At 42.2% G+C, this 27,888-nt stretch overlaps 1 protein-coding gene across 2 annotated transcripts; it reads left to right on the top strand.

Moving 5' to 3' along the window:
* Positions 1 to 10: 10 nt before the first annotated feature.
* ltn1 (listerin E3 ubiquitin protein ligase 1) lies at positions 11 to 17,359 on the top strand. Of its 2 annotated transcripts, none has more exons than XM_078286793.1 (32): positions 11 to 163; positions 335 to 541; positions 1,512 to 1,601; positions 2,122 to 2,352; positions 2,452 to 2,504; positions 2,614 to 2,794; positions 3,413 to 3,586; positions 3,914 to 4,104; positions 4,217 to 4,364; positions 4,472 to 4,729; positions 4,903 to 5,214; positions 5,653 to 5,874; positions 6,050 to 6,091; positions 6,251 to 6,440; positions 6,624 to 6,863; positions 6,945 to 7,098; positions 7,571 to 7,721; positions 7,946 to 8,156; positions 8,298 to 8,454; positions 8,685 to 8,798; positions 9,404 to 9,531; positions 9,645 to 9,780; positions 9,915 to 10,059; positions 10,389 to 10,602; positions 11,059 to 11,296; positions 12,378 to 12,455; positions 12,570 to 12,756; positions 13,661 to 13,826; positions 13,925 to 14,145; positions 15,631 to 15,825; positions 16,068 to 16,235; positions 16,326 to 17,359. In XM_078286793.1, the coding sequence occupies exons 1-32, from the start codon at positions 122 to 124 to the stop codon at positions 16,386 to 16,388; spliced, it is 5,307 nt and encodes a 1,768-aa protein (XP_078142919.1). In that variant the 5' UTR covers positions 11 to 121; the 3' UTR covers positions 16,389 to 17,359. The 2 variants fall into 2 exon arrangements, with proteins under 2 accessions (XP_078142919.1, XP_078142918.1); XM_078286792.1 differs by having other exon boundaries at positions 1,503 to 1,601.
* Positions 17,360 to 27,888: the final 10,529 nt, after the last annotated feature.

Here is a 27,888-nt window from a genome sequence, read left to right as displayed (position 1 = left end):
TACTAGCTTGACCCCGATGTTTTTTTGGTTGTTAACTCTGGGCACCACACGTCAGGCCTGCTAACATTAGTTACTAGTTACCTACCCAGGCGACTAATGGTTTAAAGGTTAATACGCACGCATGGGGGGCAAGAATAAACAGCGAACTAAAGGAAATGTTCGGGTAAGTGCCAATTTATGTACATTGTTTATGAGCTAACTAACGTGGGTTCAAGCTAACGTAAACTTCAGCTTACGTGTGGCTTGCTGTTACAGCTGTTTCATAACTACTTTTCCGATTTGATGAGTGTTGAGTCATAGACCAAAACATCGCACATTTCCGTCCTTCTACTAGCCGTCCAGCAGCGGCCGAGCTGCCGAGCTGCTGGCCCGGGAGAGCGGTGTGGTCCCGGGGTTCGTTGGCTTCGGTTCCTCGGTCACTCCAGAGCTGGGGTACGTCCCCGCTGTCCACGGCGCGGAGGAGATAGACAGCCTAGTGGATGCTGATTTCCGCCTGGTCCTCAGGAAACTGTCCAAAAGGGACGCTGTCACCAGACTGAAGGTGAGCTTAACTCCTCATATAATACTTAATAGAATACCTCCATGCTTAACTGCCTTAAGGAGTACTCCAGGTTAGTCCAGGTGTGTGTTCAGCTAGAATCGCTCTTTCACTTTCACCCAAAACAGGGTCAAAATGATCCTGTGCGCTGGTTGTTTCTGCTTTTATTTTCTCAAAAAATATTTTATGATATTCCATGTATTCCTCAAAAATGTTGCCTTTACCCGTACCCATATAAATTGTATATTTATCTTTTGTACATTTAGGGTTAGAGAGTTTGCATGAGCAGGGTCAAAATGACTCTCATTCACTAATGTAAAGCACTAGAACACTAGATAATGTGGCCCAGTATCTGACTGTAGTGTGTCACATTGACTCATGGCCATTCACATATATCCATAAGATGTGTGAGTATGTCTTTGCAAAGTTTAATGTGCTTGGGACTTTTCTGAGAGATAGCCTAGACAGTGCAGTAAGTATTTCGTTTTGTCATTGACTTCCATTGTATTTGAATACATTGATTCCTATGGGAAACATTTGCACTGCTGACACTGTGGTTCTCTCCAATGCTAAACAGCATATTGCATCCACATATAGTAGCCAATTTGAAAAAATCCTTCAAAATTATGTTCAGACCCATTCAGAAATCACTGATATCATCAAACAATGTATGGTAAAAAAAAAAAAATAAGTGGCCTGAATAGTTTGTTTCTATGGGTTAAATAAGCCCAGCTGAAGTGAGAAATAAACATAATTATAACATTATAACATCTCTACATGGTCAAATGCATAATTTATGTCATTAAGTTCAAGATACAGATGAAGAGAAAAGGCCTTTATAATAAAGAATTCCATTGATTTCAATGAGGGTCATTTTGACTCTGCTCATGGAAACTTGTAAGTCAGTGAGTTCATATATTCTGGGGTTAAAATAATCTTATTAATGCTGTAAACTTTTTCACAGGCTGTGCAGGAGTTTGGTTCCATGTGTCAGGAACGGGAAGCTGAAGTGGTGAAAGGGGTCCTGCCATACTGGCCAAGGATTTACTGCAAGATATCAGTGGTGAGTTGGTCATTCATGACTCAATCTTTAAGTCACACTGAAATGAAAAATGACTTTTTTTCACCTTGTTAGCTAATTTTCCATGTCATAACACACACCTATTTAACAATAAATACCAACGAACTAAAACATGTTGATATTCTTGTATTTTTATATCAAAATCCCATTACCTTTACTTCCTGGAAAACAGTGTATCTTTAATGGTTACCTCATACTGTACCAGTATGCATAAATAAAAATTACAACCAGTAATACGGTTACAGATTTTTGAACAATGCTGCCTGTCCCATCAAATAAAACAGCCTTTCTCTCCCTAACTGATATCCCATTGGTTTACATTTTTGAATGATCCCTCCTTGCATTAATATCCCACCCCAATATCCTGATTCTACCGGTATACATCAAGTTAAGGAAGCAAGAGGCTCTCCGAATGCCTTCATTGGGACAGAGCATGTGGTGGTTCAGTGCTTGAGGTGTGTGTAGGAGCACTGTGTTCAACAGATCTGTGTGTGTCTCTCAGGACCATGACCGGCGTGTGAGGGAGGCCACCCAGCAGGCATTTGAGCAGCTGGTGCTGAAGGTGCGCCGCAGCTTGGCCCCCTTTCTGAAGAGCGTGATGGGCCACTGGTTGCTGGCCCAGTGCGACACCTACAGCCCCGCAGCCTCTGCTGCCTGCCAGGCCTTCCACGCTGCCTTCCCCCCCAGCAAGCAGCCTGAAGCCCTCAGCTTCTGCAGGGATGAGATCCTTAACGTGAGTGATAGTGGTGGCATTGAAGAGGACAAGATTTGCATTAGAATTTCAAGGGCACAACTTAACACCTTCATTTGTTGTCTCACTGTTATATTGCAGGTACTTCAGGACACTTTGTTGAAGGAAACTGCAGACACACTGAGTGATCCACAGTAAGTGAACAGTTTGGGTCATTATGGCTTCTGTGTCCTTTGCCTGCCACTGTCTAGGCATGATAATATATTCTGTCTGAGTTTTTGACTGTTCTCATTTGTTCTCTAGAAGTGTGTCGGAGGAGGAGAGAGAAGCCAAGTTTCTCCGCATGGTGACCAGCTCTCTGCTGGGGGTGAAGAGGCTGCTGTCCTTGCTGCCCCAGACAGACAGACAGGCCCTGGAGGAAAGACTGGCACATCTTATTGCCCCGGGGAAGTTCTGGAAGTACGGCAAACACAAGACACCACAGGTACTGGCATTAAATAGGAATGCTCTGTTTGTAATAGAGGTTTGAATGTGTACGCAAGTAAACAAGTAATACATGATGTGAAATGTACACTATATGCAATTTAGCCCAAATAAAACAATGGATTGAATGCTGATTCTTTGATAATTTGAATTTCATCATAATTTCTTGAATGTATTTTTCATTTTAGTAAAAGAAAGTAGCATGCATAAATGGTGATGGAGTGTTTAGGATCCCATCATATCACATCTACGACTATGCTATAACTTCATATTATGGGACCCATCAGGTTCCCCTAATTCCTAATGCCCTGGACGACTTTTTTTGAGTAAATTATGGTGAAGAATCTAAAATGAATCTTGGTTTACAAGTAGCCTCCATGTTACTTGTTTCTCTGTCACAAACAATAAACCCAGCAATAAACAGGTTACCCTAAACAATACCACAGATTCTGTGTAGTTTACATTTCTGTAACAAATTTTTCCTACACCTAGTTTTTAATTGATAATAACAGAAAAAATGATGAACTTAACCTTTTCAAATTCTGTGTGAGAAGTTGAATTATATGTCATGTGCTGTCAGGAAGGTGATTCCCTATGTTTTGTTATGTGCTGTCCCCAGGTGCGAGGGGCGTTTTTCGAGGTGCTGTCTGCTCTGTGTCAGTACACCCCAGGACTGGTCCAGACCGAAGCGGCACGAGTCTGTCCCGCTGTCCTCCTCAGCATCGACGACACAGATCCTGTAGTGCTGCCGCCTCTGTGGGAAGCCGTTCTTCACGTTGTGTCTACCGTCGCTGTAAGCGTGTGTTGGTATTATTACAAGCACACACAAATTGAATTGAATTGAATTGTGTGTGCTTGTGTTTTAAAACAGCTTCACAATACAGGATTGAGTCACTTGGTGCAGGGCAAAATGTGACAGGACCTCACATATAATGCTGACAAGATATGTGATATGACAGCAGACTAAACATAAACAGGCTACAAGTATACATTCAAGGCTGAAGAATTGTACCAGTGTAGGAGCATTGGCATACTCACAGATGTGCAAAGTAAATGCTTTTCATTAAGCCAATCATAGTTAAGCTGCATTTGCTCTTCTATTTGACTGTTCCTATTCCAGGACTGCTGGACGCATGTTAATGCCAGGAAGGGCTTCTTGCCCAAACTGTGGGCTCTTCTGAAGGAGGGTGGTAAGGGCATGGCTACAGCGCTCCATCCCAACCTGATGCCCCTCATCAGCAAACTGCCCCAAGAGGTCACTGACCCGGCCTTGGATTTCTACACCACCTTCTTCACTTCACTCATACAAGGGTAAATTGTTTTTGTGTGTGTGTGCACATGTGTTTGGGAGTGTGGGAGAGGTCCTGGATCTCAGTCTTTAACTTTGAGTGTGTGTGTGTGTGTATGTGTGTGTTTGTCTCAGTTTATCTAGTGAGCGTGCATTGACAAGTCCATCAGAAAGTGCAGCTATAGTGACTGCTGCTGTGGAGTGCTTGAGGTTCAGCATACTGCACAACACAGAAGACGAGGAGGATCAGAAACGAATACGGATCATGCTTATTTCACAGCAGGTGAGACCAGACACTTGCTTATATTTTTTTTCTCTCGAAATGCCTGCATCACATTAAATCTACCAAAAAGCCTACACTGTTTTAACATTGTTTTGCTCTCTTTGTAGCTCTTACCGCTATTGGACAGGGCTCTTGGAAACCCCTCCCTTCAGAATGGTCCTCTTTTCCTATTGGTCACTGAAATGCTCGTTTCCTGGGAGAAGAGAGCAGGCTTACATAATGAGAGCGGATCTAATGACGGCGAGGATGTCTTTGATAAGCTTCTGGCGGACTTCTGGGAGGGGCTTAGTCTTTTGTTTGTTCGTTATGCGGATGATGAAGAAGCAGATCCAAAGGCACTGGAAGGTGTGGCCACCCTGCTGCAGGTGAGTGTGGGTACAGGGAATCTGTGGTTCAGACGTTTTCCCTTGAGAACTCTCCATGTTGGATACAGCGGGTCAGTATGGCTGTCGGAGCCTGTAGTGTCTAAAGAATTGGCCAGTGTGAAACAGAAAGTAGAATGGCTAAATTAATCTAATATGGTCCCTTATTCCTCCAGGTGATGCGTTACCCTGAGAGAGTAAGCAGGAAGCAGGGCCAGAAGAAGAAATCTGTCAAGATCTGTTTCTCTAAGCCGGAGGACAGGGAGGAAAGTGGAGTTGAGGGGGATGGCAGTGAGAAACCTGCCCTGTCAGTGTCGGAGCTCGGGCTTGAGAAGGCAATTGGTTCCCTGAAGACCCAGCATTTGGAGGATGTGGTGTGCCAGCAGGCACAACTGTGTCTGGTGTATGTGAATGAGAAAAACTCAGAGCGACACCTCCTCTTCCTCTCCCTTCTGCTGCGCTCCTTCCACACGCCCAGGGTCTTCACTGTAAGCCACGCTGATGATTATAGATAAAAGTGTATTTCATTTTCAATCATTTTATAAATTTTGCAGGGCTGCCTCTGATTAAAGGAATTCTGGGTCAACTAATTGCCACAGGATTTTAACGCCTTATCAAATAGTCCTTGTAATGGACAAATCTGTGAAATTGCCCCACATTATTCTGCTCTTGTAAATTAATGTGTGGAACATTACTTCTTTAGATCCCGTGTTTATCAAACAGCAGTGGATATTTGTGACTATTATTGTGATGCAAGTGATTTGCATAATTTTCCTATAACTAACTTTAAAAAATAATTGAAGACTTTTTCATAGACAAATACAAGGGGTTACACAGACTAACAGAAAGGGTTAAAGGTTATACAGCCCTTATCTGTTCTTGATGCAATTAACTGTTTCTTTCTCCCTATTCTGTACTTTTCTCAGATGTTGGTAGAACTGGATGATAAGATAACAAAGGAGGGTGAGCAGAGTGAGGAGGTGGACACTTTGAAAAATCCAGCGATGCGGTTCCTGCTGGAGCGGGTGGTGGTGTGGCTGGCCGAGGCGGGGCGGACGGACACTGACCACCTGGTGGAGATGGTCTTCAGCTCGCTCTACTGCTGCAGCCGGCAGGAGACCACCCGCATCCTCAACCACATCACCACGGTAACATACGATGTTGACGTCATGGGTCATTGTAACATGTTGTATTGTAACTGATGGGTTACTGATGTTGTTTTATATCCTTTATGTGCAGTGTGTGATGATCTCTCCATAGGTACTTGTGTTGCATCAACTGTTCTGTTTTGTTGACATTTGTGCTCTTCACTCTGCTTTCTAGATGGATCTACAGTGGGGAATTATCCTGCAAATCATACAAAGGGTAGGTAGAATGACATTTTTTTCAGTACATTTGTACTAATTGTTGATATTAGCTTTTCCTGTTATTCTGTTTCCTATCGAAGTGTGTTATCTACCACTATCTATATATTCAACTACATTTCTAAAAATGTCTGCCCATTTCTGCTCTCTTTCCTGCCAGGCATGTGCAGATCTTGAGACTCTGAAGAGCTGTGGTGATTGGTTGAAAGGTTCGGTGCTGGGTGAGCAGCTCCTTGGATTGGCTGAGGAGCTGTGTAAGGTGGGAGGTAGCTACTCCACTTCTACCTCTCCTAAAAGCACCCACAGCTGGACTCTGATCAGCCTGGTCCTGTCTCAGCACCACGACAACGGTGAACACACACACACACACACACACACACACACACACTCACTCACACTCACACACAAGCAGATCATTTTCATTTTAATCAGAGAATTCCTATTTTGCTACATTCGTAATGCACATCATTTGTGGATTTTCATATCAGCCACCTAAACTGACCATCTTTCCAACTGTTTTTTTACACACGCAGAGCCTCTGATAGGGGAGGTGTACATGGAGAAGATCCTAGAGAAGCTCCATGCCACTCTGTCCGAGACTAAGGGTCTGTCAGATGCGGGCAACATGGAGCCGCTCGTCTCCTTCATCTGTGACGTGGCCTCCACGTTCTTCTCATCCGTACAAGACTGTCTCCTCCTCGCCTCTGCCGAGGAACTTTTGCTCACTGTCTTCCAACTCACCGCCCAGGATCAAACACACACACACCTGTCTGGTAGGTACACACACAGTACACACACACACATAATTGTCGGGTAAGCTAAAGAGCTAATTTTTGTCGATTTCGCTCTGAAAGACTCTCTTTTAGGTAAGCTGAGGAAGGTGTGTGTAGCTGGGGTCCAGTCGTTGGTCCAGCACTCTGAGTATGAGGTCAGGGATGGTGGTTTCCTGCACAGCGCAGCCCTCTGGGTGAAGAACCAACTACTCACCGCCGCTCTGGACATGAAAAGGTAATGCATTTACCACAAACAGAACACTTCCTCATGTTCAGAGATGATGTAGTGGTTAAAACTCCTGTTGTTAATTTTCAGATTTTTCTGCATGTGATTTGGCAGGTTTGTGGTTTCATGCCTGTAGCTATTTTTTATTTTAACAAGACATATTCTGCAGATAGCTCCTCTATTGTCCAGCTTTACTTCTTTTATACAATCTGAGATGTTCCTACAGTAATCATGAAGACAGAATTGCACATCTTTGTAAATGATATTGTCATTTTTCACTCTGCCTGGAGTGTTAGGAAACAACAAGAGAGTGACCTTGTTGTGTTAAGGTGGAGAAATCACTTTATTCACAAATAAAGTAAATAAAGTCTGAACCGGTGCGGCCTTGTCTTAGCAACCTGGTCCGCTTCCCACAATTTGAATCTTTGTTTCTCTCATGTTTCCAGCTAACTCTAGCTCCTTCCTTGCTGTTGTGTTTCAGTTTACAGGTTCTAGTTCTGGCTGTTCAGAGCTTAGTGGAGACAATGAACTCCGTCTGCCATCAAGACTCCCCCCTCCTCATCCAGTTCCTCTCCCTCTTGACACCCAGCCAAGTAGAATGGACGAGAATCAGACAGGCCTTACCGCTTCAGGTGAGCCAGCCAATCATATATTCTTACTTAAAGAAAATAACTCATTGAGGCACTGCTATACATTTGGTAACTGTTTAGGGGAGCATTAAGAGCTTACCTGACATTACAGTGTTTTAGGACTGTGCTTAAATAATATCATGCGCATAAAATACTTGACAAATCTCTTGACATTCACGTGTGGTTCTTACATCTCCTGCGTGTTCCCCCTCTCCTCTGCTCTGCAGTGGGTGAAGAGCCCCTTGCTGTCCAGCCGTCTTCGAGTAGTTTGCGACTATCCCTGTATGGACGTGTGGAAGTTTCGGGTCTCAACCAGAGTGCCAGCCCACCTATGTGCCTGCGCCCTGTTAGGGAGAGTGGCCCACACTGCTGCAGTCGCACCCCGTGACCAACAGGAGGCAGACTCTCCCTCATACCTGCCAAACCTCAAGTACACAGGTCAGATATAACTGGCTTAGACTATATTCTTGACATTTTTCAAGTTTGGTTTATATATGCTGCGGTGGAACGGCATCCAGTGTTTTCCTAACATTATAAGATGCCATTTAATATGTGTGTATGTACGTTCCTGTTTTCCAGTTGCAGAACTGCTGTATGCACTGCAGTGGTGTAAGGAGGTAGAGTACAGCCCCGCTGTGGTGTCTGCCTACCACAGCCTGCTGACTGCCTGGGGGCTGTCAAAGGGACTCCACAGCCAGGCTCCAATTAAAGGCCTGCTGGAGACACTCTACACAAGGTGAGGGTCACTCAGTCACGTCTGGCCTTTAGCTTTAGTAAAGCAGACCTTCATTTAGAACTGGGGAAAGTATAGGAGTGGACTCTTTAGGGCATAAATTGATTAATAAATGTATCAGGTCCCGAAGAACGGGTTAGAATCTAATCACTAATTCATCTGTTTATTTTTCCAGGCAATAATCTTAAACTATTTCCGTTGTATATATTGTGCATCATATCACTGCCCTACAGGTCAATGGAGGAGGGAGGTCTATGGTCTCTGACTCTAGAGAACTACATCCAGACCAACAACTTGGCAGCCACTGGCAACGCCACCATTAGGAAGCTCTACAGAAGTGCAGACAGGTCAGTAGTTGATTTTATTAGTTCATTTATTATAGTTTAAAATTTTTTTTGAGTTGTATACAGTATGTTATTCAAAGCTGTGATTAGGGTTGGATTCTGTCACCCAGTTCTGTTTTGGAACCGCTTCCAAGTGAGCAAAATACCCAGATTTGTTAATCCCCAAGTTGAACAAATCCTCTTATCGAATCCCCTGTCCTCCCCTGTTGATGTCATACAATTACGTCCCATGTCCCCACTTCCCAGTGTGTTTGTCAACATGGCGGACACAAGCATTTGAAAGCGTCGGCACATTTCTCAAAATTAATAATAATAAATATTAAATAAAAAATAAAATATTTGTGAGACGGCCCAGTTGACTAAGGGGGTGCACACATGCGATGAATAAGTACTTACCAACACAGTATCGCATAAAAGTTAACGAGTGCTGTCTTTTTGAAATTTTCATTGTCCTTTTTCCCCCAATAAATTATGTAAAAATGATTTGAAAAGATTCACATTCGATAAGCAGATTCAGTAAAATGCTTTTGAAACCCAACCCTAGCTGTGATGTTACCACTCTTTCCACTGTGTTTTATATTCAAAATTGTCTGTGTTTGCTTCGTCAGTTTATTCCCAGTGTCTCAGAGCAGACTGAGCACGCTCCAGGTGCTCTGCCCCACCATGACCAAAGAAGACAGAGACACTCTCACAGCTCTGGCTACTGCTGGAATAATCAACTGGCAAGAGAACAACAGTGAGAACATACGCACTCTCACACACACACAAACACACACACACACACACATACACACACAGTTACACACACAGTTTCACAAGCAAATAATCATTTTGGGTTATGTGTCCCAGATGTGTGCGGGTGTCTGGCGGTGCTCCTGTGCTGTCTGAAAGCAAACACACCGGTACAAGAGGAGGTCCTGCAGGCTATCCTGGCCTCCATGATGGAGTGGAGGAACAGCAAGGAGGACTGGTTCCTCTTTAGCAGGTAATTTAATCACAGACAGGCATACAGCCATGCACCACGCTGCATTTCTATATTGATCATAGCTGTCTAAAGGCCATACCTTTATGTCCATCCACCTATGATATGCCTACATTTGACACATCTTTCTGTTTCAGTGACCTGTCTAAAGCATCTGCCGCACAGTTGACCCTCACTGTGGAGATGATGCGTTTCCTGTCCTGGCTGGTGACTCATTCTCCTACAGTTCTCGGGGACAGCCAGTGGGACTTCATGCTCTGCTCTATGCTAGCCTGGTTGGAGGTAAGACATGGATAGTAAAAATAACAAATTTGTATTACTCTCAGGTCGTAGCCCAGGGTCAGATGCAGAACAACAGTACGGACTGAGTGTGTTGGATGCATGTACGGGGTGGATGCATGTCGTCATGTGGTTTTAAACCCAGGCCTTCCAGTTAACTCACTATGCCACCCTGCTGCCCCTTAATAAGGAATATTTATTATAGTTTTGTCAAATTTTTACATTCTCCAGGGTTTCTTTGGTTATACATTTTCAACAGCTGCAGCTCTTGTTTATTTCTCAGATCTGCTGTCACTCATCTTTGTCTTTGTCTTTCTTGCTTCCACTCTCAGACTGCCAGTGAGAATGTGAGTAGTCTATGGAACCCATGGGTGCAGCTGTTTGTGTGTGAGAACGCCGCACTGATAGTGAAGCTGAACCAGTTCTTCACATCATCGCCTCCTGGTGTTCTGGAGAACCTGCCATCAGAACTGGCTGGTGAATGGACAGACTTCTTTATCGAAGGAGTCTACAACCTACTGCTGCCACTGCCTATCAAAATCACAGGTGTGTGCATGTGGGATTGAGTGCATGTGTGTATGTGTTTTGCAACGTGAACACTGGAGAAGGAAGATACTCACATTGCATCCTTGTAATTTTTGTTTTTAGTGTTATGCGTAATGTATAGTTTAAAATTCCCACACATGGCCAACTACGATGGATTCTTCTACAGTAATCTGATTGGATCCGGTTGTATTCATTCATGAATGAGCTGTAATGTGTGTTTGAGAGCAGTGGTTTGTGGGTGCAATCCCATGGTGCAATACTGCAGCTCTAAACACAGATCCTTGACTGGCTGTGTTTCAGTGGTGCTACAGCCCAGATATGTGCCAAGCTCGGCAGTCGGCACCCAGAGTTGAGACTTTTTTGTCGTAGCGTAGAAGGGTGTGTGCATGTGGTTGATTTTTTTTTTATGGTGACTGGTGACTTTTTTTTTTTTATGGTGACTTTTTTTTATTGCAGACGCCTTCACCGAACCGGACGACCCTCTGTTCCCATTGGCTATACTGCAGTCGGTGGGCGTGGCTCTGACATATGTGCCTGTGCAGCAGCTGAACCAGAACACCCTGCCGGCACGATTCATAGCGGACCAGAAGACCAGCCTACCAGAGCCCCTCCAGACACTCCTCAACACCCTCTGTCCTCTGCTGCTGTTTAAGGCCCGGCCTCTGCAGATCACCGCCTACCACCTACTGGACAAGTAAGCCTTTCGTTTGAGTGTGCCTGAGTGTACTTGCAAGCAAACTTGGGTAAGAGGCTGTTAATTTTTCTTAAAATTGGACAAAACCATTTTCGAAACTACCCTAGTTGAACAATAACACATCAAACCTCGAGTGGCATTGACTTGATTCACCATTGTGGATGAGATGCACACAGCGCACTGCCTGCTGCCATTCGAGGACAATTCCACATTTGATTGTAAAACAGCTTGCAAATTAGCCATTTCATCTGAAGATTCTGTTGTATTGCAAACTCCTGCAATTAATTTGAACACAATGTTATGCCGAGCTGCGAAGAACAAATATCTTTCCCGATGCTGCATTCTCATTTAAAAGTGAAAGTAGCAAACATGTTCCACTGAGCAGTATGCTCTTATTCACCACATGTTGTGCACACTGACATGTATACAAAATCAATATGTGTTTGGTTTATTGGCCTGGAGATTTCGATCACCTCATGTTTGTACTGTACAGAGAAAATCTCTACCACGAATCTGATTATGGGTTTGAGGCTGTGTCAGTCAATAATAAGGGGAGCAGGAGAATTACAATACAAAGTCTGATTCTTCATCATCAGGCTTCCATTCTCTCGGGAGATTGAAATTAATTTTGAAGACTGGAAAAAAAATTGGAGAGAAAAAATGCCTCATGCTCCACCGGAAGCAGTGCAACATGAAAGCCAAGTAAACTCAGTGAAAGCAGAATTTAAGTCCATGGTCGGATAAATATGCCATGTTCTAATCCAAAAATAAGGTGCAGTTCTTGGTCAGAGCATAGAAATATAATTTCATATAAGGTTGAGTCATAATCAACACAAAGCAATGTATAGAAATGGCTGGATTGCAGTCATAACTGTGGAATAATCAATATCTTAAATGAAATGGTCTCCTCATTTTGTCTCAAACTATTGCTCTCTCTCAAATATCCCCTTTGCTTCAGATTACACACCCATCCTGACAAACTTTGGGGTCCCCAGAGACCAGGTTGGGAATGACTGCCTTATGCTTACCTACAGGATCCACTACTAATGACAGTCAACACAATTGCTTTTTGTCAAAACAGGGTAATGCCTCAGCTGCCTGAGTGTGATGGAGAGGGAGACAACAGCAAGTCTGATGACGATACAGAGGAGCCATGCCTGTAAGTCAGAGGGAGACCATACTACTGTGGTTTTTACACATAAAAGTCTCGTAGTTTAAGCGGTGTGTGTGTGTGTGTGAATGCATCCTACAGTTTGCTGACTTGTGTGTTCAGGTCTCCCCCAGCACCTCTGATGTCCATCCTGTCGGCCTGTGAGGAGCTGTGTGAGACTATCCTGGCCGGGGTCCAGGTAGGAGAGTTTGCTGTGGTCCAGCCTCTCAGTGTGGAGTACTCCTGCATCCTGGGATACCTGCTGGCCTGGAAGCTCCTCCTCACCTTCTTCAAATCCTCACCCTCCCATGTGAGTCGTGGCAAGAGCTGGTTCCAGAGAGAGCTTCTTCTCCTCTGTGATCACAGATCAGATGTTTTGTGGATGTGCAGTATAGTTGCATTTTTTCTGTTTTCGTGCGTGTCTTGCTGTTTGTATGTATGAGATTGCATGCAAGCAAACAGATTAGAAGTTCCATTGAGACAGTGCGTTCTGATCACACCAAAGACTCTTCTTTTTAAGACAATGGAAAAAAAATTCTATATCCATGGAAGGCATGCCGCAATTTTACCAAGCAAGCATAGAGAGCATCCTCACCTTCCCAATTACTGTATGGTATGGCAATTTGGTGCGTACTGCATCCAGAATTATTTGATATTATATTTGATACTGGAATCTACCAAACCAGACTACAAAGGAAGAGCCTTACAATTCTTAAGTACCTCTCTCACCCAGGCAAACCAGCTTTTTAAATTCCTACCTTCTTTTAAAAGACTCAGTAGCATTAGGACCAGAACTTCCAGGTTCCGACATAGCACTCATCCAGAGGCTGTCCGCCTCCTTAACTGTTCTACTGAGGCACTACAGACTGTTTGTCAGATTTGTGCAGTATGACAGCTATAGTGGTTGTTTTATACAGTTTTTATCCCCATTGTACATATTTCTTAGTTTATGGTATTTTAGTTGTGGTATTGTATTTTGTTTTATGGTATTTTATTGCTTCTACCTTATGTCTTTGTGTTCTAAGTGTATTACGTCTTTTGGTTCATTTTTAACCATTCTTGTCCCTCTCCGTCTGTTTTAAGTGAGCTTGCCAAAGCAAATCCCAATCTACCAAGTTGAGATGGCAATAAAGTATTGAACTTGAACTAGGAGAGCCATTTTGATATCAGGGTATTTTCACATTATTGACAGCTCCCCTGTGTTTTATCTCCAGCTGCGTGTCCAGTATTCCCTGTATCTTAAGAGAAGCCGCTCCCTTCACAACCTCCTCCTCCACCTCTTCAAAATGATGCCTGAAAGCCCTGTGTACCCAGGCCAGGGGGCAGAGCCTAAGGAGACCAAAACCTTCTTCACAGAGAGCCTGTCTCTTTCTGTCGACAGTAAGTATAGCACACACAGACCTGCACACACACGCTGTGCATGACTGCAGAACGGAAACAAGCTCACTTTCTCCCCTTCCGTGTTGTCTTGCCTGCAGAAAGCGAGGGTGTTGAGTGGGAGCTCCCTCACCTGGCTTGCAGTGTATACTATAGCGCGGTGCAGGACCTGCCTGCCATGGTGCGGCTGTGGTGGAACAGTCAGGAGAAGAGAGTGTGTACGGCTGTGGAGAAGTTCACTATTAAATATGTCAGTCCTGTACTCTCGGCCCAGGAGATCTCATCTGTCCACTCCAGCACTCAAACATTTGACAGCATGACTGTAAGTTGGCAGATACATTGGTGTGTGTGTGTGTGTGTGTGTGTGTGTGTGTGTATATGTGTGTTCCACTAAAACACAGACTTAAACTTTACGACTTGATATCTTCAGTTTTACTGTTTTCAGGTTTAGCATCGGTCCTTAAAGTTCTAAACTGGAAATCTTCAAAATTTTAAGCCTTAAAGTGTTAAATTTGATGGAAGCAGTTAAGTCTTAAATAGAGTTTTCAGAGGTATTAAAAAAATGTGCTGCTGTAATATAGTAATGAAGAGTGATGAATTGAGTAGTCTGTCAATGTCAGTGTGCTTTCTACACTTTTTCTGAGAAGTCATTAATTGTAATGAGTTGTAACATTCAAAATGAAACATATTCAATATAATCGAGTGTTGAAAATGTAGTAGTGAACTACAATGACTACAATTCCAAAGACTCTATTGTCCTTGAGTTTGGCACAGCCACAGCAGAACCAGAACACGAACAAGAGACGGTTTGAAATGTAAAGCGAGTTTCTGTTAGACAGTGACACATTGTTTGATGTTTTGACTCCATTGTCTTATTACTTTGGGTGTTAAATGACACAATGTCAATGAATTTAAAGTACAGACTGTCAGCTTTACTGTGCAGGCTGTCAGCACTTTTTGTTTTTGTTTTTGATGCAAAATTGGTCTCATCTCTCATCTCATTTTCAGTAAGAAATAAAGTCTTAAAGGCAAGGCAGCTTTATTTGTATAGCACATTTCATACACTGAGGCAATTCAAAGTGCTTTACAGAGTAATAAAAAATACAGTAAAAGATTTACAATTAATTAATTTACAATTAATTAAAGGTCTTAGATTTAGGTTACTGAAACGTGCAGATGCTGTATTTTTTCTTAGGCCATGATCGCTCTTAATCTGCTGCTAATTGAATGAAACATCTGTCATGGGAGATGCCACCTTGATAACCCCAACATACCTGCTCTGTCTTTTTACTCTAACACCCAAGCTTTTTACATAGGTATTCTCCAAAAACAGTTGTACAAGGGTTATCATATCCTATGTATTGTTGCTGTAAACTATGTTCAGAGTGCAAGTATCTCATGGCTCAAACGTATTGAAATGAAACTGATTAGATATGCTTATTGATTATAGTATTTTAGCATACATTTTCATTTAAACTTTGATTCACTGGCAAAATGATTTCACCACAAGTTTCACAGACTTAGCAAAAAGCAGGGCAAAACAACATTTGTTCTATTTTACTCATGTGTAATCAATGCATAAGTAGAACAAATCCAATGGATGCAACACCTGCATCACAATGCAATCCATCTGCAACAGAGTAATGCAGCAGTAATGGATTCTCATTCAAAATGAATGAACTTCCACTAGAGAATAAGGCATTCAATTCATTATGTGCGATCCTGGCATTAGATTAAATAGGTACCTGTTTATTTGCAACAAAAAAAACCCAATAGCACAGGCCCACTATGTGTTTTTTGCCCCCAGGTGAAGGCTCGCTCCGCGGCGCGGGAGGTGATTGCTACCTATTGTGTGGATGATATCTTCATCGAGTTGGTGATTCAGCTGCCACAGAACTATCCTCTAGGCTCCATCACTGTGGAGAGTGGAAGGAGGGTGGGCGTCGCCGTGCAGCAGTGGAGGAACTGGATGCTGCAGCTCAGCACGTACCTCACACACCAGGTAGAAACACAACAGAAAAAAAACACACAAAGGAGCACATGCACGCTCACCGGCATGCCTGAATGTGAGGGCAGCAGGGTGGTGTAGTAAGTAGAGTGCTTGTCCTTCAACCAGAGGGATGAATAAACTATTATTATTATTGTGTTGATTCATTCATTATGGATGGAAAAATGGAAAAATTCAATAGAGTGTGTGTGTGTGCGTGTGTGTGTGTGTGTGTGTGTGTATGTGTGTGTGTGTAGAATGGCAGCATAATGGAGGGTCTGGCTTTGTGGAAGAACAACGTGGATAAGCGTTTCGAGGGAGTAGAGGACTGTATGATCTGCTTTTCTGTTATCCATGGCTCCAACTACTCTTTGCCCAAGAAGGCCTGCCGCACCTGCAAGAAGAAATTCCACTCAGCGTGTCTGGTGAGAGACTTCCCAACAACACCTCATATCACAAGTTTTTTTTTTTTTGTCACACTAATTTGTCTTCTCTTTTTTCTTGTCCCTCTACAGTACAAGTGGTTCACATCCAGTAATAAGTCCACCTGTCCACTGTGCAGAGAAACCTTCTTCTAACACACAGACTGTCTGTTGACCATGGCCCAAAGGTCGGCTGATGAATGTGCGACATCAAACAGCCACAAGCAACCAGGATTGGATAGGCCAGATTGTGATGCCAGAAGAAGAAGGGAAGCATAGATGCGAAAGAGGATACTAAGAAGCACATTACTATATTAAGATCTATATTAAGGTCTAATTAGACCTACATCTGGGTGAAAATTCTGTTTCTCAGAGGCTTTCTCTGACTAAAATGGCAAATTTAATGCATTGATTGGTTAAGCAAACCTTGCTTTGCACTCACTCTAAAGCGTCTGAAGGACCAGGACATCTAAATCTAATCAGTGCTAAGAGGAGGTCTCAACTCAACTACAGTAAAGTTTAGTACTAATTACCTCTTGGCTTGGTGACCTTTATGTCCATATTGATTACTGCGGGTTGATAAGCAATCAACAGTCTGTTGTTGCCAGTGTTATATGTGCGCAGCGTGAATAGCTCACTACTGATTGTTTTTGTTTTATTCATGAGTTTTTATCTTTTTTGGGTACTTTGATTTTCTATCTTTTCAAACCCACAGGAGTATAGAAGAGCGTGAATCACAAAGTTGGAAGACCAAAGCTGGTCAATTGGGCCTATGTAATGTTTATGTTGAATTTCAGTAGAATAATTATCTAAACTTGAAAATCGATGGTTCTGTGTAATGCAATGCCAACACATGCAAACACTGCTTTCGCAAATATTTCCTAATATTTAGGAGTGTTAAGAGATTAACTCTGATTTGTGAGATACCTTATACCATCATAACATGATGAGATCACCCATGAAAATACAGGAGAGGGAACTTCTTTAGGGAAGTGTTTTATTTCAACATAATTCCAATGCTCACAAATATCAAAACCCATTCATATCTGCCTTCCTTCTGCCCGCATGTGCCCTGCATATGCCTGTAAATGATGCTGGAAAGTAAATAAATCACAATTGGATGGACAGTGTTTATGCATTTGTTTTTATTATTCAAGCCTCTTTGTTGAACAGGTATATTGTTGCCTTCATGATTGATTAAATGTGTCACCCTTTGCAAAAGCTACCCCCGTTATCCAACTGTGTTAAAAGAGTAACCATTGTCAAGAATGTTGCAGTGTCTAGGATTTAAATCTGTAACTATAAGGACATCAATGATCAGAATGTAACCAATCTGAGAGGCATTCCTACATACACACAATTTAAAGACTAGAGATTTGGGTTAGAGATTTGATACCAACTGGGACTACCTCTCCACCTCTGCTAAAAATGAATGCCTCATGGTACTGTAAGACACCTGAGATGTGTCCCCCAAATTGGTATGTTATACACATAATCTTTGGATAATGCCCTCTTTAAGAATATTCATTATATGTGGAGAGCATCCACGCTTTTCTATAATAAGTAGAAGAATTTAGGGCAGAAAAGATGACATTAAAGACTTTATTGAACTTCTGATGCCACTGTTCAAAGTCAACTCAGATGAAGCCCAGATCCTTCCATGAACTGTTATGCTAACCCAAGCCTCCAATTACAGTTTTATGTTATTTCCATGATAACTATTACTGTAAGTTAACCTGTGCCAGTTTCCAAGAAAAGACTGTAATTAGCCTCAGCCTGTGACTGCTGGCACCAGTCTCCCACACTCATTTATCTTGAGTCCACCTCTTCCTCATCTTGAATAATTTATCTGTTTAATGGAGGCTTGCTCTCATCACAGTTGTTCCTATGGAATTAATTATGACAGATTAAGCATGATCAGTGAATTAATCCCTATCATTTGGTCTGCTGTCTATGTGTGTGCAAGCATGTGTGCATTTGTAATTCATTATGGCGGTCAAAAATGATCAATACATGTAGCCAGCATCCATCATCATCTGGCCTTGACCTTTTTAATAGCCATTGATCTGTTTGCCAGGCATAAATATTTATATTGAAGTCCCATTCTCTCACATGAGTTTTCACACTTGCACACCCACATAGACACGCATAGACTGCCTCAGACCTTATTGCTCATTATCTGCTTGATTAAGCAGTAGTGCAAATGTTATGAACTACAGTACAGTCTTGTGTGCAGCCTATTCATTTCACAATAATATGGGTCAATCCAAGCCAGAAGATGGCAGCATCGTCAAAAGACACTGCTATGACAAATAAAACTACCATTTGGGGAGATGTGTATATATTAATCTGAAAGAAAAGGTATTAATGGTTTAATCTATCCAGGGAGATTAAATTACCTAGATAGATAAAAGTTTGTTTTTAAAATTTCTGTCTCAGGATTTGAATAATGTGCTCCATGCTGCTTTTCAACCAAATATAGAGGGAATTTCCCCGTGGGGATCATTAATGTTTCATCTTTCATTACTTGAATGAATTTCAGGAATAAATTCAGTCACAATACTGGAACCTTACTGGCAGGACGGTTTGACGCCCTGCAGTTCAAATGTTGCAAGCCTCGTTCATTGGAAGGATATAAATAGTTGGAGCGATGCCAGTCAAGATGGCAATCATTAACTTGACCAAATCTGGATTTTAAAAACGTAATGTTAATCTGTATGCTCAAACATCCACATTTTGACAGTGCCTTTTTTAAACAGCCTTGATTAAATACTTTACTATCAGAGGGAACTGAATTCATTTCATAATTTAATATGGCCGAATGATCAGAAACCGTGTAGAGATTTAATGACTGCCTTGTGCAGAAACGGTGTCGAGCAACAGTGCGGGCGACGAAGAGAGATTTCATGAAGAAGAAAGAGAGAGCACAGGTCAGACGCGCCACGCTTCTCCCTCCTTTGAGCTGCAAGTGCCTGAGATGCTATCCATCCCATTAGCCATCATCCCACTCTGACCCACTTGCATGAGACTGCTCCTGTGGTACAAGCCTCATCAGCAGCCAGCCTGTCTACAGCCAGTCAGTTTACTGGCCTCGCTGGCCTTCCAACCTGATTGGTTACTTCAAAATTAGCCAGGCCTAGTTAGCTGCCATTCAGCTCATCCTGACCCATTTGTGAGCCTATTAGCATTCCAAGCCATTTGTAGGAGGCTGGTCCCATCCCAGTCACGCCACTCCTCAACACTGCAGGGTACTGCTCAGCTCTGGAAATGGCTTTGAATTGTGTGTGTGTGTGTGTGTGTGTGTGTGTGTGTGTGTGTGTGTTCATGCATGCGTGCCTCTCAGTATGACTTTGCTGATATTAGTTCTATTGAAATGAATCCCACACTGTCATTTTATCTGTTTCTCTGTGTAGCCGATCTCCCTAAGCTTCTCCAATTTCTCTCTGCAACTCTGTCCCATGTGTCCCATCATATAGCGTATGAAATTACAAACAGCATACAATCAATATTAGAATCTGAATGTAATCTTGGGAATTTATCGGGTTCATTTATCTGAAACTAGAACAGAGAACTTTACAATTCTATTGGGGCTATTTTCTCAACCGCATTCAACTCAAAAGCAAAATGATCAATTTTATTAACAGTCGCTGTTTTCCTATTATGAAGGTAATCAACAATAGACATGATTATTGATCCCAATCTATAGGCTCCTAGACATGCATTTGTACTGGTCATTATGGCTGGGGAAGGCTGCCTAGTCTGCCACAGTTTAAATCTACTGTTATTACTCTGTCATCACATATGGGCTTTTTATGGGTTTCTATTAAGGCTGCCATGTTATAGCAGGAATGGAGGACACCAAGGACCAGGTGGCTGAGTATGCTGTTTTCAAAAGACTCTGGCTGTGATTCAGAGTTGGGGTAAGCAGATTTAAAGAGAAGGTTGAAAATGTTTTAGAAGAGCATCCCTTTGATCGCTAATCAAGCCCCCTCTTGGGACATTCAGAATGTTGTCAGACTGATGTTTTGGTTCTGAGAAAGTGGCACCAGCCTTAACATTTGTTGCCAAAGCTAAATGCAAGTCAGTGGAGGATAAAAATGGTTCACTCAACTTCACATGCAAGTTGTACCGTTTTGACACATAAACGGTACCAATAATAAAAATAAGCAATAGTTATTACCTAACCCGAACACTCTGATTTTATTGAGAAATGGCTTTATTCCTCATAAAAAGGGGAAAATATACCCAAAACCAGTTGTATTTTTATGACATTTATTAAAAAACATTAACATTTTAACCGCAAATAGGCTAAATCCATCTAATATCATAGAATTAGAGGAATTTTTAAAGGGGATATACAAGATGCATTACAAACCCCATTGCCCCAAATCTTGCTCATAATAAAACCTATCAACCCAAGAGGCAGATCCTGGAGAAGGACTATTTAAGTATTCCTGATGCACCACCTAAGTTCAGAGTCAAGCACCTGCACAGCACAAGTCTGCCTACAAATAACTCTCGCTGTGTACTTTTTGTCTTATCTGAAGAACTTATGCACGTAGCTTCAGTCAGCCAACTCTGAATTGGGGCCATAGTCTAGATTAAAATAACAACACTTGAGGACTGTGGAAGGGATTTGAGCATGGCCAAGTCCTTGTGGATGCAACCAGGACAAACACATTATGAGTGGTACTTCCTTACTCTGAATATTTTAGGTTTAGTGTGTGTTAGCTTCTCCACATGAGCTAAATAGAGTGGCAGAGGAGGGGAATGAGGCTTTACACTTCCGGCTGTAGCTCAACGTGAGCTCACTCTGCAGCGTTATTATTACGTAAAGCAGCAGGGATGAATCTACTCTTCACTCTCTACCAATCGCAGAGGTAGTGATTAGAGTTCACGTCAGGCCTCTATCACATTCCCTATATCATTTAGAGAAACCCACAGGCGTGTACATATATTGTAGGAATGCTCTATACTGCGAGGCAGAGGGTAAGGAAATGGACTTTTATTCCCTTCAGCAACGTTTGATTTACTGTTCTCTTTAAATGGCCACACTGTTTGAGAGATGTTGGTGTTTTCATAGCAAAGCCCAGGGGTATTTAGATATATCATGCTGTAAAGTAATCAGACATTTAACATGCAGTATGGAGGGGCTAAGAGAGGGAAGGCACCAAGCTCAAACCAAAGCTATCATTCTCTCACCTTGACATCATGGTTGCCATCATTCAGACGGAGCCATTGTAGGGTGTTAAAGCTGCAATAAGCGACATTTTCTGACCACTAGAGGGTGACAGAAACTGCAACACACTGGTAAACAAGCTCACAGCAAAGCCACTGCACTACGGAGGCCAGCAAAGGACAAACGTTGCAAAGCACAGTGCATAAATGCTAACAGCAAGTGTCGTCCACAGTTACCAGAACTTTCTCCCTCTTACATGTCCCACAGTGACAAGTGAAGAGGTAGGTAGAGAGTTTACTAACAACTGTACTCGCTTGCTTCATTGATTCCGCCATTCCGAAAACAATTTTCAGGAATATGAGGGGGTGAGGGCCACTTTTAAACAGCGAGGGAGGTGCCACGCTGCTTTTAAATATTGAAAAGCTACTGAATGGAGCGGGAGGAGCTTTGTTCCAGACCAGAATTTGACAGCAAACTTTAGAAAAGAGGTGATAATAGCAACACAGCTGGCCCATGTGTGTGGATATTGGTTTATATCATTGTGTCTCAATGAAATCTCCACATAGCACCCATTAGTTTCAGAATTGGTTGTAAGGTCTGATATCGCTTACTGCAGGTTTAAGGTCAGTGTTATGGAAGTAGGACCCAAAGCAGGATGATGCTGGATGTCTGTTTCTGCTTCAGCTGTAGTATTTCCTTCAGCAAGAGATGACTATGGTGTGTATATCAAAATCCAGGCTGGTACTGCTTGTCTTCATCAATCTACAAAATAGCTCATGTGATTAACAAGTATACAATGTGATATGCCGTGCAGTAGTGTGAAGTGCAGTAGCACAAACTGAGTGAGAAAACATCAAATCCTTTACGTTTTACACAATTAGGTAAATCCTAATTGCCAATTACTCTGATTTGTAATCCTAAAGGAATTTAATGGGTTCATTTAATGGTGCCATGGAGCATGATGGAGTATGGTAATTGGTTTTTATAAGAAGTGTAAAAATCAAGGTGTGCTTGTGAGGTGGGCGGTGCCACTCATTCACCAAGCCGTTCTTTAGAGTTTGATATAGGACTCTAGTTTTAGGTTTTCGAAAAGAGAAGTTTCAGACAGAATCTCAAACCTCAGCTCTTTTCCTGCGGATAAAAATAGACACACATGGAATTTTGAAGTGAGATGTTTTGGAGCTGGCAGCTCTCCTCTTAATGATGATGCCCTGATGATGATGTGTTTATATACATCCATCTTCAAGGGTGAAACTGAGAGGTAAAGAAAAAAAAAAAGCCATACAATCGCCCTTGCAGCTTTTTCACAGCTGTGGAAGTGGACGTCTCACTCTCCCGTTCTAACAAGGTCGGAGCTGTCAGGGAAGAGTGAGGCCGGGGAGCTAATATACTCAGGCCAGGAGGAAGAGTCATCCCTCACACACACAGCAGACGAGGGCTGGAGGAGAGAAGAGGCAGAGGAGGAGGAAGAACAGTGTGAGACCGAGAGAAGAATGGAGATGAGCGAGCGGAAGGGGAGAGGGGGGAGATTAGGACGAGTCAGATGGGGAAGACGGAGAGAAGAGGCGGCAAGATAATGGAGAACGGGAGCAGGGAGAGGGGGATGACGAGGAGAGAGGAAAAGAGGGAAGCTGGCTGCCCTACCCTACAGCAGTGTTGATATGACAGTTGTCTGAGGCCAAATCTGAGGCCAACTCATTCCACTGATAAATGCCTCTGGCTTTACCAACCTTCACACCAACAGATGCATGCACAGAACTTTCTCCCTGCTTTTCCCTTTGTGAGAGAACAACTCTCTCTTCATACCTCAATTTCAGATTAGTTCTATCTGAACTATCATTATAAATTGCATATACAACGCAAATAGCAATAGCTGATCTGTAACATACATGATTCCCACGCTGCGTTCTTACAAGACCTTTATCTTTGTGACAGTAGTGCAATTCAGCCATGTTGGTAGCAGCCAGCAGCACTCGCATGCTCAGTTTATCATTTTTGTGTTGGATTGGATGTGTTCAGTTAATGGCTAATAAATAAAACCAATTAAGCTTATGATAATGGGATGATAATTGGACGAATTATAATTAGTCACTCACTGCGCAACCAGCACTCTGATATTTCACTGGCTCAAGAGCAGAGAGAAATGGGGAGAGAGAGTGAAAGAGAGAGAGAGAGAAAGAGAGAGAGAGCGAGAGCGAGAGAGCGCTACCTGAGCTTACCTATGTTGCCTATGGGTTAATACTCGCATTATGTCCACACTATCTCACTGTGCAATGGACCCATATCAAGGCTAGCAAAATAACAAGGTAATCAATTAAGTTAACCATGCAATTAAGTTAATTAATTGCTTGTATGCCCAGGAGTTTCCTAGGGCTTGTGCTGTGGACCACATTACTACACTGGCCAGTGATTAGATTACAGTGTTAGTAATGCCATTTGAGGCTTAAGTGTGAAAGCCGCAAAGTGGAGTCCCGCTGGTTGTTGTAAGCCTCTATCTCCAAATTAACAATATAATGCATCTGACTGTATCAGCAGCACTAGTGAGGTGGGTGTGGGTAAAGATGGGGGCTTCAAATGGAGTGAGATAATTTGTCAAAGCCAAGGTAACACAGAGGTTAATCTCTTTCGACAGAATCTTCATAAAAATAAAGATTATTTCTGCTTTTGGTTGCTAAAACGGAAGAGCTACCTTTTGAAGTAAAACAAAATTGCTTTGACATATCACAGCTGATGGAAACAACACAGCGGGACCTCAATATCCAATAGACCCGAGAAAAAATGGCAATGATTTTGAGAAATGTAGCAACGGTTCCAACCCTCTAATTTAATGAAAATGTCATTGTTGTGATACAGTGCGTCTGAGATAACGTTCTCGTCTTTCTCTTTTCTGCTGGTATCCAGATTGAAAAGGCAGTGGCCATGTGGTAAAGTGGAACACTTCCTTTTGTAAGCAGTGATACTGTATATCACTAGCATAATGCACATAGAGAGGATATGAATGGCGAAAGAATAAGAAGAAACACAAAATCTATACATCACTTATAGACTCATAGAAGTGCCATTGTTCTCTATGGTCCGATTGGGCAAGCGTTGTGTTGAAAGCATGGCGGTTTGAAGCTGTACTTGGACCTTGTTCACACATTCACCTCAATAACATTGCTGATTCTGCAACTCAGAACTTCATCGTTCATCTTGATTACCGAATCCCAAAGTAAACAATCACTCCAAACCCCTCATCTTGTCATTTCATCTGCCATTTAATTCATGACAAACTGAGATAAGGTGTGGATGTGCAACGCTGCCGAGAACCAAGGACACAACAGAAAATGTGAAGATGCCACATTGTAAGTGAGTGAACATCGACCAGTACCTACCATAGAAAGCTACAGCTTTGAAGATGAGCTGTGGATTTCACAATGCAATATTCTTGTGAGACAAGCCGATCACGTGCTGTAACTACAAAAAACTTGGTGTAAACACACTCTTTTACACAACAATAGAAAATAGGGTCCAGGTTGACAAATACCGAAGTTACCCTTTAAGGGTTCATGTGGGGCGTGAGGAGAGACATATTAAGAGTGCCTTCTTTATAGGGCTGGACAATTAATCGAAATTTTATCGAAATCGCAATATGGCCTACTGCAATTTTCAAATCGCAGGAGGCGCAATATTTGTTAAAGGCGAAATGTGTGTCAAAATACCATTTTAAATTAAATATTGTTGTGCTGCAGAGATGTCCTGGCCTACACATCATATTCTACAGACTTAAGAAAACATCTTTGTTTGGTACAGATCCCCGCAAAAATCTCACCATAATCATTTTAATACGTTTTTCAATGAAAATGAGAATAATGATGTAAAAATTATCATTCCCTCTAATATCGCAAATCATATCGCAATTATATTGCAATATCAGTCAAAATAATCGCAATTAGATATTTTTTCAAAATCGTTCAGCCCTACTTCTTAGAAAGCTACAGCTTTGAAGATGAGCTGTGGATTTCACAATGCAATATTCTTGTGAGACAAGCCGATCACGTGCTGTAACTACAAAAAACTTGGCGTAAACACACTCTTTTACACAACAATAGAGACAGCAAGAAAGTTTACAGACTGCAGAATCCGGGGGATTAACACTGTTGTGCTCTTTGTGTCATTAAGTTTGCCTTGACTGCCAAATGCATAAGAGAAAAGAAAATTGCACACTTCACAAAACGTCTGTTTGTTTGTGCATGTGCCAGAGAGGATATTTTCCCTCTCAGCACATCTAGGATTGCAACATTCCAACCGAATATGATTTGTGTCAAGGTGAGAAGTACAACACACACACACGCACACACACTACATAATCACTTGTTTTCTAGTGATTCAGATTTGTCCTCCTCTGTTGCACTGCCAGTAATCTTGTAGTATTTCTCCATGCAATACTCAAGATAAGAGGGCTTGTCATTACTGTAATGTGCTGTGTTTGAGCACCGTGCCACTGTACCAGACATCTTTGGTGTGTTTTAACAGAACAGAAGGTGTCTCTCTTTCCAGTTTTCCCCTGTATTATAATGAACATGCTGACAGTTGAATTAGCATGGTGTCACTGTGGCATGCTTCACAGTCACGGGTGCACAGCTGTCCCAGACTGATAGCACACCCCACTCTGTTGAAGGATCACATTACAGCCAGCGAAACATGTAGGCTGGTACACAGTGAAGTAGGCTAACTGCACCCTTATTTGGACTCGACTAGTGTTTGGAACGGCTCCTTCACTGTGTTTGTTTTCACTGAATACATTAAATGATTTTTTTTAGTGTTAGTTATGAAAAACAAAGCAAAAATGAGGATTGAGTGGGGGGGAGGGAGAGGGGAGAGTGGAGAGGAAGGGAAGAGTTTCGGAGCTGCTTTTCATAATAAGAGGAGAGATATCCCCTCAGTCCAGCTGCCTCTACAGAATTAGAAACGCTTTATTTGACAGAAAATGTGCAGGAATTTGTCTTGGTGACATTGGTGCAGAAACAACTGACAACTACAGTCAAATTGACAACTTACAGTGTGACATAAAAAGGGTTTAAGGGTCCACAGTACATACTGACACACATTGTAAAGGGATAATGTAAGGCATACTGTATGACAGTTAGCAGACAATCCCTCTACATTCAATACATTCTATATCTAAGTATGTTTGACATTACTTGCCTAAAGATTCTTCCACTGAGAGCTCCAGGTCCAATCCCGTACTGGGTCTTCTCTGTTCCAGTGAGCTACACACACACACACACACACACACACACACACACACACACACACACACACACACACACACACCACACACACACATACATGCTCCATGATTGGGGACTGCACCTTACTCCTAGTACGGCAGGTGAGGGAAGTGGAAAAAATGCTTGTTTTAATTGAGTCCCCATGAGTAAGCTGGGGAAGTTCGCCCATCACTCACTAACAGATGGTTCCTATTTTTAAACACACACACACACACACACAATGGTGAGAACTACTCTTTTAATAGGCTCCCTGGGGTTAAATGTTATTTTGTGTTATTCACATGTTAGCATACACAGACACACAGTGTGCACATGTATGCTTGAATGCATGAACAAAAGCAGAGACACAAGCAGACTCTCTCTCTCTCTCTCTCTCTCTCTCTCTCTCTCTCTCTCTCTCTCTTTCTCTCTCTCTCTCTCTCTCTCTCTGTCTCTCTCACACACACACACACATGCACACACATGCACAATTCCAACATCATTTCTCCCATGACCTCATCTAAAAACTTACAATGTGAGCAATGTCTTCCTAAATATGAACCAAATTTAATGGTGAATGTTCTACCCACCACACAAACATTTTGTGTAATAGCTGAGTTTACTGAAAAAAGATGTATGTAGTTGCTTAGTATGAGAGCTTGGACCATTTGCAACAAAGTGCCATATAGGGCTGAACTGTCAGAATTGGCTTAAATAAGAGCGAACTCAGAGAGAGTTCAGAGTGAGAGTCTTTTAGCGTGTGAGAGAGAAATCTTTTTTTTTGTTATTGTTTTTTTTTTTTTTCGCCAGGGTTAAATCAGTTCATCAGGAGTGGTTTAATGCAAGCGGTCCAAAATGTTCTACTTTTTAGGCACTTTATCTTGTCCACTCAGCATGCACTTAGTGAGGCAATAAAAAGCAAGTTTGTTGTTAGCATCTCTTCCCTCCTCGCCATCTGATTTACTGCGAGAGACATTTTTTTTATAGAGGAAAAGTGCATTTGTGTTAGTTGAATAAGGACATCCATACCATGCAGAATTTAAACAATTTTAATGTACAGTTTTAATGTATCTCTTAATACTTTCTTGTGTACATATTGTACTGAATACACTGTATACTCTTTGTATACATTGTCATTTTAGCTGAGTGCCAAAGATTCTCTGTGACCTTGTGTGTGATGTAGATGTCAATCATATTAAGTCCCAAAGAATGACTGAAAACGTTT

Source organism: Centroberyx gerrardi, chromosome 11 (genome assembly GCF_048128805.1).
Source record: "Centroberyx gerrardi isolate f3 chromosome 11, fCenGer3.hap1.cur.20231027, whole genome shotgun sequence".
NCBI lineage: Eukaryota > Metazoa > Chordata > Actinopteri > Beryciformes > Berycidae > Centroberyx > Centroberyx gerrardi.
Note: the sequence above shows the minus strand (reverse complement) of the source record. Positions and strands in the feature narration are given on the sequence as shown.

Excerpts from the sequence above, each read along its gene's own strand:
- ltn1 (XM_078286792.1), top strand. The coding sequence starts at position 122 with ATGGGGGGCAAGAATAAACAGCGAACTAAAGGAAATGTTCGG. Across the intron at positions 2,505-2,613 it reads GACACACTGAGTGATCCACA|AAGTGTGTCGGAGGAGGAGA; the intron begins GTAAGTGAACAG and ends TTTGTTCTCTAG. Across the intron at positions 9,532-9,644 it reads CAACTGGCAAGAGAACAACA|ATGTGTGCGGGTGTCTGGCG; the intron begins GTGAGAACATAC and ends TATGTGTCCCAG.